Consider the following 12921-nt stretch of genomic DNA (forward strand, 5'->3'; position numbering starts at 1 on the left):
CAAACGGACCTATCACTGGTGAGAGAGAGACAGAGAGACATAGGGAAAGAGAGGGGCAGAGAGACAGAGAGGGAAGGGCAGACAGAGAGAAAAAGACAGAGAGAGAGGGAGACAGAGAGAGAGACAGAGAGAAAGAGAGGGGCAGAGAGACGGAGAGGGAAGGGCAGACAGAGAGACAGAGAGAAAGGGAGGGGCAGAGAGAGACAGAGAGGGAGGAGCAGACAGAGAGAGAGAAAGAGACAGAGAGAGAGGAAGACAGACAGAGAGACAGAGAGATGGAGACAGAGAGACAGAGGGAGGGGCAGAGAGAGAGAGAGGGAGACAGAGAGACCGAGAAACAGAGAGAGAGGGAGACAGAGACAGAGGGAGACAGAGGGAGGGGCAGAGAGAGAAGGAGAGGAAGGAGCAGACAGAGAGAGAGAGAGAGACAGAGAGAGAGGGAGACAGAGAGACAGAGAGGGAGGGGCAGACAGACGGAGAGACAGAGATAGACAGAGGGAGGGGCAGAGAGAGAGAGAGAGAGAGAGAGAGACAGGATTGATGCTACATTCAAAGAGATTTCTAACTTGATGAGGTTTTTTGGAAGGAAGGCTTTAAGAGCAGGGGTCTCAAACGACAGGCCCAGGGGCCACACATTGAAACAGAGGTTTAATGTTCATGGTTCATTTAGAATATTTTGTTCATATAATCAATTGGAAAAGCCCCCTCCTCTCCAGTGGACCCCCGGTCATTTGAGTTTGAGACCCCTGCTTGACAGTGACGCAGGTTTCCAGGTTTCAGATTTATCTTTCCAATTCAGTCAAATATCAGTCATTTGTTTTCTACATTGTTTACATACAGAGCACATTTCAGAGTAAATCTGTAAGGGGTGACAAATTCTAAAGCCAGAGGTACGGATTCATCGTCATTTCAACAATTTCAAAGAAATATTACATGTACTGGCATTTGCAAGTTCCACATTTGAAAGATGATGTTTATATTTTAATGTTTAGTAAAATCGAATCTTTCTCATATTTAAAAATCTGAATCCGACTCCCAGCGCTACAAGGAAAAAAAGATGGAGGACAGAAAGGGCACGAGCTCAACCCCAGAAGCAGCCGGTCAGACCGTCGGCAGCCTGTTAAAGTGCCCTTCCAGCAAACCACCCGTGCAGCCAAATTCAAACGCCTCGTTTTTCCGACAGACTTGTTGTTGCCAAATGCAGTAACAGTAAACAGGTCATTCCCATCGAGTCGCAACGACTCCGTGACTCGAGTCAGAGACGTCGAAACGTAACAGAAGATCAAAGCTGCAGCGTTCAACAGAAGCAGAACGGTGGAAAAGTGGGACTGCGGGGTGGTGTCGAACCAACAGAGAGATGACACGCACGCACACACACACACACACACACGCACACACGCACACACGCACACACACACACACACACACACACACACACACACACACACACACACGCACACACGCACACACACACACACACACACACACACATACGGGAAAGGGACATGCATGGCAAGCACACACACACAAAAACAACACGATACACAGATCAAAAAATGACAATCCGCTCGACAGAAGGATAAACTAAAATATGACCGGCTCACATCGCTCACGTAGCGCAGGCGTGAAACAATGAAACCGAAAACGAAATGAAGTCAAGGAAACAACCTCAAAAGTCTCCCCAAAGCCTAAAAGGAACGGAGCGACGGCGCCAACTTGAGTCCGACAGGGAACAACTTCAACCGGGAGGTAGTGAGACATGTACAGCCCTTAATCAGCGTCCTGGAAAGCTGATCGGCAAGCCAGTCTAAAACATGGACGCCTGCAGCGAACGCGCCTTTGAATTTTCGTTCCACTGCCCTTTTGGGTCTTTCCATCGGCTGCCTCGGGCGTTGCCGCCGCCGCCCGTGTCCGTGGTTCTGTCGGTGGTTGCGTGCGCGGACCGCCCAAACGCTAGATGGGCGGCGTCGAGTCTTCCACGCGGATATACCACGCCGCGAAATTGAGGGTCGTTTGCTTGACTTTATGATCCGAAGACGTTGTGTCGTATCAATCGACATATTTTCAAACGGGCCCGTTCGGCCTCTCTTCGGTCCGCGCCACTTTGTTTTCCCCGCTGTTGGCGGAAATGACCCAGGAACGTGTAGGAGGAATAAAAGCGGAGCAATCCCAGACCCTGCGGTCTTGCGCTGCCCTGACGTGACGTGGCACGTAGGCGATGCCAGTGCCCTGTGCGGGCGTGGTCGCTGACGTAGAGACCTAAGGTGGCTATTGGACGCAAACAATAACGCCGCCAGATGACGTCACCGCACAGAGGATGGAGGGCGTGGCTGTGAATTAAACTCTGGCTGGGTGGTTGCTGGTGGTGTGAAGAGCAGTTGAGACGTCGACTGTTCGCGATGGATTCCGTCAACGACGTTCAACGTTCACCAATACGATCAGTTCTGTCGTTTCCATCCAATAAAAAATAGACTAGGTAAAATACAAAATACCAAGAAGACGGTCGTCAAAGTCTGTGCTGACAACCGTTCCCTTTCCAGGCTCAACATGAGCTTACGTACATGAGATCAGCTTAAAATGGCGGCTTTCTTCACCGGAACACTGTAGAAACGTTATAAAAGGTCCGATTTAAAACCAAGAGCGTAAAACTGGTAAAACCAACGAAGAAACGTACACAAAAATAAAAAAAAATTAAAAACGCAGACAAACTAGCGTCTGCCCCGCCCCCTCCCCCTCCCCCGCCCCCTCCCACGCCCCCTCCTGGCGATGCCGGCCTTGCCCGGCAACGCCTCCCGTCTCTCAGTCTCTTCCGCCACCTGCCGCTCGTCCTCAGCGGCGTCCAGCTCGCCCTCCTGCACCAGGATGGCGTCCTCTGGCAGCTCCACCGCCGCCTCCCCCTCCTCGACCTCGCCGTCTTGCTTCACCTCCTCCTCGCACCCCTCCTCCACCACCACTCCTTCGGGCACCTCCAGATGCTCCTGCACCACCACCACCTCCACCTCCTCCTGGCTTTGCTCCTTGGCGCTCACCGTGATGACCGTCTCCATGGCGGCGACGCCACTGCTGCTCGCCATGGCCTGCTCCAGCTTCAGGCGGTACTGCTCCGCCTCGCGCTCCTTCTGCAGGAGCTGCTCGCGGTACTCCTGCGCCTTGCGGTTGGCCTCCTGCAGCTGCCGCTGGAGCTGCTCGCGGCTGTCCTTGACCTTCTGGAGACGGACGGATCCAAAAACACAGACGTGTCAGAACGAACAAGGCCCATAATAGCAGCTAGGGAGGTGAGCGATACAGGTTTACCACTCACTGTACGAAGATGATTTTATTTTTGACAATTCTTTAAACCCCACAATGACTCCTGCATCAATAGCTTAATTTGTTGTTTGTTGACGTTGTTTGTTGTAGCTCTGGGATTTTCGGTGACTCGGCTACATTTTTACAGCTGAACAATTGCTCAATTGCTTCTGTGACATTGTGTTAACGAGGTATTTACACAAATTGTGATCAAACTATCATAACAAATCACGGTGCTAAGGAAGCACAAATATGAACTTTTACATTCATTACATTATTTCTGTTTCACTCCCTCATCCCCGCCAGCAGCGGTAGAAAACAGAAACGTTACCGGAGCTGCCTTGATGCTGCGCAGGTGAGAGAGGGCCTGAAAATAACAGGCGTTTCCAGTTCAATTCTTTTTTCAGGCCTGCTGTTACGCAGCGGGCCGGGTGGCTTCGGTCGGTTGGAGCAGCAGGCGGTTCGTATTTTATATTTGCGTTCAGATTTTTGTAGTGATCACAGGGAGAGGACGACTTAATAAGCTGCATTTATTGCATAAAAATAAGCTGTGTGACCAATGACCTTCTGCGAAACATTAGCGCATCACGAACACGGTGTGCATGATTGCTGCACTTTATCTTCCTTGGCTTGAAGAAAATTTCACCGTGGCATGATGTGGAAATATTTGCCACAGGAGGCCCCTTAATCTTCATGCAGGCCCCCGAGTGCTCTCCTTGCAGCCTGTTCCTGAGGTCTGTTTTCACCTACCAAAAGTGAAGATTTGTCTTTCTTTAGTAAATTCAAAAATGTAGTGTAGGGAGTGGTAATTTAAAGTGGCTGACAGCAGGTTTCCCAGGCAACGACACAGAGGTTCAGGGCTCCAGAATAACTTTTTTTTCCACCACCCGCCCGAAAAACAATTTTAACCGTCCCAAAATCCAAATATCAAAAATGTTGTTTCTTTAGTCGTTCATTTTTTAATGTCATAATAAAAAACACCATTAAAATGTTGTTGATATAAATCTATTTACTTTGCTCCATTCAAAGAAACAAGTTCACAACAAAATTTTGGTTTCTTATTAAAAGATAAAAAGAACAAGGCTATAACATGACAAGGTACGACTATTTTTTTTCCTTGGCTCGTAGAAGAACGAGCCAAGAAACCAAAACTTTTTTCCATTAATGAAAACAATGTTGTTCTTGAGGTGGTGCACTTGTTGAAAAGCCTCTGAGATGTTATTATTATTATTGTTATCATTGTCTGATAGTATCCGATATTTACTTATATATGTTTTTGCTTTGTCCTTATATCCCCCCCGTGGTCATACATAATTTTTTGATTTTAAATAAGAAAATAATTATAATAGTGTAATTTCTTTGAGAATTGTAATTCAATACCATTTATTAAAAATGCAAATGTATTTGAATACTTCAATAATAAAAGAAAAATCCATTCCATGTGAATTTGTCAGTTAAACTAGAGGGCTATGTGGGAGCTTCAGCAGGGTGTGTGTGTGTGTGTGTGTATGTGTGCGCGTGCGTGGGCATGTGTGGGCGTGTGTGTGTGTGAACTCGCTGTGGAGAGTAGAGAGCGAGCCGAGCGCAGCTGGTACTGGATAATAAATGGATATTTGGCATTATTTTTGGCAATTTTTTATTTTAATATATTTTTTTTGGCCTGGTGGGAGTTCTCTTTAGCCTGTACAATTACAGGCGAAATACCAGAGTTCATGTCAGCTGCTTGTGGCTCACCTTGTCTTTTGGGCCGGTGTGATTGGTGGACGGGTCTGCTTTTCTCTTGCGTGGGGGTGTGGCCTGATGGGGCTCCTCCTCCACCACCTCCTCCGTGATGGTGCTGGCAGGCACAGCCACCACTGGACACAGACACAGAAAACGAGGCAAAATCACATGACTTTACATGAGGTGTTGTTGAGGGTGACCTCATAGGAGTGAAGTCTTTTTTGGCTGTTTTTTTAAAGCAGGACTTTAGTAGATAAGTAGAAGAACACGGACATGGAAAAATATAGATAAAATAGAACCGCATTTGACGGCATATTGGTCAAAAGGTTGCACTGTGTCAACCCCAGTTTGATACTGAAGTTGTACTTTGTGTCTGGAAAAATCTGTTCCTTGGTGGATTCTCAAACACTCACTGCCTCGAGAAGCAGAAACTACAGATAATATGCAAATGCATCAACAACGATCTGTGGTTGTCCACATACCCTGTTGCCCCTGCATGGTAACAAAGAACTGCTGGCCGAGACCGGCGGGCTGCAGGTTGCCGTGTTGGTCCGTTACTATGGTGATGACCCTCTGACCTCCGTCGCCCACCACATGCTGGATGGCTGAGTCCACCACCTCAGCAGCCAAGGCGTCCTCCGACTTGCCTGAGGACAAAGGCAGGCGTTCGGTGTACTGGTTAGGTAAGAGCAACGTTTCTTCAGCTACAATGCTTTCTCACGTGGGTGCATGTGTGTGTGCACGTGTGCGTGTGTGTGAGCTCTACCTGTGCTACTCTTGGCTTCCACCAGCTCTGACAGGTTGACAACCCCACCAGCAGGGATGATGATCTGAGACTCTGAGTTCATGTTCACCTGGTTCTGCATGCCTTCCTAAACACACACACACACACACACACACACACACACACACACACACACACACACACCACACACACACACACACACACACACACACACACACACACACACACACACACACACGTTATAATGGTCATCTACAGCTGCCTACATATCATCCATGACCTCTACGTTCATCTCTCTCTTACATAAGTCCCTTGAAAGAGGTAAAAATATCTTAAAAAATACCTTTTGTAAAACTATAAACATCGAATATTTTCAAAATATTCTTTTTCTTGAAGTGAGATCATCTCAAATCATTTGGTTATTTTCTTCACGGATCTGTTCATTGCTTCTTTCGCTTTGTTTCCTTTTTTCCTGTGACTTTGCCGTCTAAATGAGGGGGTTGTGGTGTAAAATTAGTGGACAGTTTGCGATGCCGCTGCATCTCACGGAGAGCGGCTCTTTCCTGAAACCATAGCAACGCTGCTGCGAGGGGCAGAGCGGCAGCGGCGCTTGCTGTTTGGGGGGGGGGGGGGGGGTGATGGCAGGGGGCGACACGAGACTGGAACATAAACACTAGAACATCAGTATCCCCTTTTTTAAACATTTTGACGATGACAATGTTATATTGTACTGTGATTAAATCAAGATATAACTGTTACTACTACTAATTATTATTATTATCATTATTATTACTACAGTGGTATTCTTATCCATTTTATTGTTGTCATTATGAGGAATGCTGCTACTATAACAATATTATTTTCACTATACTACTATCTCACCAAACAATAGATTATTTATGCTATTTATTTACAATTTATTCATACAATATGGCTAAACACATTTTTATTATACCAGGATTTAGGTCATATTATTACTACACTGCTGCCTTATACTATTTCTACTTTCGTGTACCTGCCATCTTCCCTTATTGGACTCACTACTTAGAATTGTTCTACCTATTTTATTTATTATTTTTAATTTAATTTGACTTCATTATCTTGTTTGACCTGCACTGTTCTACTGCTGTACCACCTGGATCCCCCTCCAGCGGCATTAACAAGGTCTCTTTCTTATCGTACATCGTCACATGAACCACGGGACTGAATTAACGACGAGGTCCTTTATATCTGAGGGTGTTTTATTTGATTTAAAAAGGAGCCCAGTTGTTCCACCCAGCCCCGAAGCGAGGCTCGCTCAGACGAGCACGTCTGCGTGAACGTGCGGACGCTGATTCGCAATAGCGCTCCGTCTCCTCCTTTCATTATTTCTCTTTCGTTCCCCACTCCCCCCCCTCCTCTCTCCAGAACGTGGGTCTGGTTCAACAGCTGAGTACATTCTCACATCTAAGGAATTTGACATGGTACATTTGTGCTTTAAGGTCACCTCTCCTCCCGTCTTCTTAACCTCCCCCTCCCCTTCTCTCTCTCTCTCTCTCCCTGTGTCCATCATCTCTGTCTCTCCATTTCTACCGTTTCTCTTCCTCTCCCTTCTCTCCTCCTCCTCATCATCTCTCTCCATCTCCCCTTCACTTCCCTCCTCCTCATCTCTCTCCATCTCCCCCTGCCCCCTTCTCATCTCTCTTTCTCTCTCTCTATGTTTCCATCATCTGTCTCCCTCTCCCCTTCCCTTCTCCTCCTTCTCTCTCTGTCTCTCTCTCTCTCCCCATTTCCACCCTCCATCTTCCTCGTCGTCTCTCTATCCGTTTTCAGTCTCTATCGCTCTCCGTGTTTCTTCCAGCGTGCAGTTCATTTTGTCTCCTCCCTCCGTTTATTTCAGTCCCCTTGTCTCTGTCTATCTCTCTCCTCTATCACTTTCTCAAATCTGACATGTTCTGTCTCTATCTCTGTCCGTCTTTCTCTCTCCCTCATCCGTCAATCTGTCTCGACACCCCCCCCACACAGTCTCCCCCCCCTCTCCCTCGATCTCTCTCTCTCTCGCTCTCTCTCTCTCTCCCCCTCTCCCCAAGTCTGTCTGTCACTCCTCCTCTTGCTTCTCTCCTGCATCGTTCCACCCCGCCCCCCTTTAACCCCCCCCTCCACCACCACCACCTGTAGCAGTATCATCAGCTCGGTGTTGCTGGTATCCATGGCGATGTCAAAGGGCGTCTTGTCGAACTTGCTGAGGGAGTGCACGTCGGCTCCGTACTTGAGCAGCAGCTCGGCAACCTCCCGGTGGCCGTGCTGCGCGGCCCAGTGCAGCGCCGTCATCTTCAGCATGTCCTTGGCGTTGATGTCGGCGCCGCTCTGCAGCGCGAGGCGCAGCCGCCCCCGGTACCAGGAGAGGGGAGAAATAAAAAAAGAAAACAGCAACCGAATGAGTGCTGGTGCTCCATCTATGGGTCGAGGCGAGATGGAGTCATGGGTAAATCAAAACAAAACAACCCATGTTTTAACCGCGATGGTCTTTAGGACCGGAAGGCGTGGCCGAAATATTTTATCGGGAGATTTAGTTTATTTGTAAAGGTATGACGGCGTGTGATAATGTCAAACATAATAAAGTCTGATTTGAATTTTTTCAGGGTTTTTGTCCCTAGTCTACCTCCATTTTATGGTCTTTATTATGATTTGATTAAAAATATCTAAATTTGAATTTGACGAAATATACTGTATAGACATATACAGGCATAGACAAGATTCATTAGGATTATGAAGACTTAAAAGAGCACCATAAAAAAAACTTTTGAATCGTGAAAATAAATCAGGAGAAATGAAATATTTAAACATTTAAAATAGCATTGAAGCCTTTTGACGAGGATTTATGAATTACGAAGACAAAATTGTTCTATTAATTATGAGATTTATGAGAACACAAAATGTGTCCTGACAATGCCAATGTCCTATAAATGCTGGTGGGTGTCCACGTGTGCTGTCCTTTTAAACCACACGCACGCACGCACGCACGCACGCACGCACGCACACAGGCACACATGCACACACACACAGACCAGATGTTTCTCTTTACCCTGACCAGCAGTTCTACTATGCTGGAGTGGCCCTCTGTGGCTGCCATGTGAAGAGGGGTCCTGTCCACCTTGGTGCGGGCGTCCCTGCTGACGCCTGCACGGAGCAGCACCTCAGCGGTGGAGTGGTGACCGTACTGCGCAGCCAGATGGAGCGGGGAGGTGCCCAGCTGGGAGGTAAAGAGGAGCAAAAACAATGTTTGCCAGAGATTCAGCGATACCACCGCCCCACCGACAACACAGAGTCCTAATCTTTAAGTATGGAACAACAGCGGGAAGTAATCCATTATTTTCCTTTAGAGACATCTGACATGCAACTGGCTTTTCCCATGGAAATAATCTCTGGTGCAGTAATCTTATTTTAGCCTGGTATCGGACATTTATCAAATACCTACTATCCCATATCCCTGCTCTTCAGATGCTAAGTTAAAAGGCTACAAGCAAAATAAGGTATTGGATAATAAGCATATTCATCAAGGTAGTGAACTGATACCAGTATCATGTCCAGTACTGAACCAACTTCACTTATGTAAATATATAGTTAAGTCATATATATTTACATGTAGGACCTGACAGAATGAATGATGGAGGAGGTATCTAGGAGCAATTATTATTCTTTCTTTTTTTTTTCACATTTTGATATTGGGAAGTGAAAGAGCACATCTTTGAGAATTGGGGCATGTGTTACAGCGAGGGTCAATACATGTTATGAAGGGATGAGTTTGCCCATAAGTAATTCACAGCCTCACCCAATCTGTGGTGAACGGAGCCCCATTGGCCATCAGGGTTCTGACGTCATCGTCTTGGCCGCCCCTGGCCGCCTCCAGCAGCCGCTTCCCGAGGTACACGAGCGACATCTGCTGACGAGAGCAACACCGCAGGTTATAACACTGCTTATTACCATTCGGTGTGCAAAAGCAGCATAATTGCATTGGTAATAATTGGACTAAATTATTATTTCACTGTTGATTATAATTGTTAACACTGCATTTTATCAAATCACAGACCCTTACAATGCTCCCGTTTTATGAGCAAGTAAGTAAAACAGAAAGTAGGATTCAGATTCTCAATATTGTTTTATGTACAAAGATGTACTAACCAAAAGTATCAAAAATAATAGCATTGGCATGCAATAGCAATACATGCATTATCAATACATGCAATAGCAAAGCATGTATTATCAGTACATGTATTATCAATACATACATTATCAATACATGCAATAGCAATACATGCATTATCAATACATGCAATAGCAATACATGCATTATCAATACATGCAATAGCAATACATGCATTATCAGGGCATGCAATAGCAATACATGCATTATCAATACATGCAATAGCAAAGCATGTATTATCAGTACATGTATTATCAATACATACATTATCAATACATGCAATAGCAATACATGCATTATCAATACATGCAATAGCAATACATGCATTATCAGTACATGCAATAGCAATACATGCATTATCAATACATGCAATAGCAATACATGCATTATCAATACATGCAATAGCAATTCATGCAATAGAAATACATGTTATATCAATACATGTAATATTAATACATGCATTATCATATGTATTATCAATACATACATTACCAATACATGCAAACGCAATACATGTATTACCAATACATGTATTATCAATACGTGCCAATATTATTGACATTGCATTACTTTGATACAGAACTTCAGGGCTAAACGACTAAAGGGAACTAAACAAAAAGGACCAGACTTCTGAGCAGGGGGAAAACAGTAAGCAACATATTGGAACTACATCACAAGTGTGATATTCAAACGTACATAAAAATGGGCCGAGGGAGTTGTTTGGCAGAACATCATCACACACAAGGATGAACACAATGACTCATTTTGCTGAATATATCTGTAGTTACTATTACTGTTCTGTGTGTGATGATGCAGGGACCATTTTATTGAGTTCCCCCAAGACTGAATCACCATCATGTATCACTATGTTATGGATATAGATAAAGATAGACAGACAGTTAGAAAGACGGATAGATACAGTGAAAGATCAATAGACAGACAGACAGACAGATAGATAGATAGATAGATAGATAGATAGATAGATAGATAGATAGATAGATAGATAGATAGATAGATAGATAGACATAGATACTTTATTCATCCCCGGAGGAAAATCGTGCAGTTCACAGCAACTCACATAATAACAAATCACAAGAATAACAAAGAAATAAGAATTCAAAAATATGCCAATAATCAATAAACCTAAAAAATAACTACTAAATACAAAAAATTGGCAATATTTTCAGTTCGCACACAGACACATATGAAATCAAATCTGCACAACGTCCCTTTGTCCAGGAATTTGATGCAATTCCTTCCACAGCGGCCCGGGACACATGTATGTTTTCAGGTCGGGGTTTGAGCGTTTTCCCCCGGGATAAAGAGTTACATCCACCGTGTGTGTAAAAACGGACAACGGAGCTCGGTGTTAACGGCGTTATTTAGATTTGTTCCGGTGGAAGCGGAGCACATTTCACCTTTTCCACATCCGCTGCTGGACCCAGAGCCGAGCGGCGGCAGAAAGAGAAGCGGGCGGTGGTTATAGTATTAAACAGGGTTATTATCTTTAACTGTCCCGGAGCCGCCGGACGGGAACATGTCTCCGTTGCTCATTATGTAAATACAATGTGTCTTGAAAAGCTGCCGCCGCCGTGTTCTCCACACGTCCCGTTTTAAGCTCCCGGGACGACTGGAGCTTGACTCAGGAGACGAATCCCAGTTCTTACCTCGCTGTTCCCGCCTCGAACAAAGACCTATTGTGGAATTGCGGTGGTTCCGACCCGCCGTGGAAATGTGCACTCTCGCAACTTCCCGGCGCAGCAAACGATCATGTTTTTGTTTTGTTTGTATTATTGTTATTTTGGGTCAAACATGGCGGCTCCGCGGCGGAGTGGAAGGAAGTGCGTGTGCGCAGACTCAGTGGCGAGCGTCGGTTGGCGCGAATATTCAAACGCTTCCCTGTGGCCCCGCGGGGCCGCCGCGCTGTGGCCCCGCGGGGCCGCCGCGCTGTGGCCCGTCGCACAGACCGGGGGCGACGGGTCCGTTCCAGTGTCAGTCTCTGCCCGCCGTCTTTTCTGTTTCTTAGTTGTGCTGAAAGATAACAGAATGGTTCAGAAGAACCATAATAGCCATGATCCACTCCAAACGTTAATTATAATTATTACACCTCTATAATAATAATAATAATAATAATAATAATAATAATAATAATTGTCATCATCATAATAATACTAATAATAATAATAATAATAATAATAATACACTGATCAGCCACAACATTAAAACCACCACTTATATTGTGAAGCGCCCCCTCGTGTCACCAAAACAGCTCTGACCTGTGGAGGCATGGACTCCACCAGACCTCTGAAGGTGTCCTGTGGTATCTGCACCAAGACGTTAGCAGCAGATCCTTTAAGTCCTGGAAGTTGTGAGGTGGGCCCCCGTGGATCGGGCTTGTTGTTCCAGCACATCACACAGACGCTCCATCGCGTCGGACCCTAAACCCGGCCGTCCGCATGACTTTTGGTAGGTACTAACCACTGCGTACTGGGAACAGCCCACAAGACCTGTGGTTTTGGAGATGCTCTGACCCAGTCGTCTGGCATCACAATGTGCTCCTTGTCAAAGTGGCTCAGATCCTTACACTTTTCCCAATTTTCCTGCTTCCAACACATCAACTTCAAGAACTGACTGTTTACTTGCTGCCTGATGTATTCCACCCCTTTGAAAGGTGTCATTGGAACCAGATGATCCATGTTCATTCACTTCACCTGTCAATGGTTTTAATGTTGTGGCTGATCGTTATACATCACCTTATGCCACTTTTTAAAATATGTTATATTTCTGTTCTACTTTGCATTTCATTAACAATAACTACACAGTATATGCCACTTGTTTATTTATTATTTTACATGTATATACAATTTGTTTTTTTAAGTGTATATGCTATAACTTCTCTACTTCTGTTCACTACATGTTACCCAATGACCTGCTCTACTGCCCAAATTCTCTCCCCACCCCCCTCGGGCCATTAAACAACAGC

At 45.5% G+C, this 12921-nt stretch overlaps 1 protein-coding gene across 1 annotated transcript; it reads right to left on the reverse strand.

Moving 5' to 3' along the window:
• Positions 1–2708: 2708 nt before the first annotated feature.
• Positions 2709–11493, reverse strand: gabpb2b (GA binding protein transcription factor subunit beta 2b; the record flags this gene model as incomplete). Its single annotated transcript, XM_080005795.1, has 8 exons — positions 11357–11493; positions 9567–9674; positions 8820–8987; positions 7907–8101; positions 5777–5882; positions 5493–5657; positions 5023–5144; positions 2709–3206 (listed from the first exon to the last, which is right to left on the reverse strand). Exons 2-8 carry the CDS (start codon positions 9672–9674, stop codon positions 2709–2711), a joined length of 1362 nt encoding a protein of 453 aa, XP_079861921.1. The 5' UTR covers positions 11357–11493.
• Positions 11494–12921: the final 1428 nt, after the last annotated feature.

Source organism: Zeus faber (assembly GCF_960531495.2).
Source record: "Zeus faber genome assembly, chromosome: 8".
Lineage (NCBI taxonomy): Eukaryota > Metazoa > Chordata > Actinopteri > Zeiformes > Zeidae > Zeus > Zeus faber.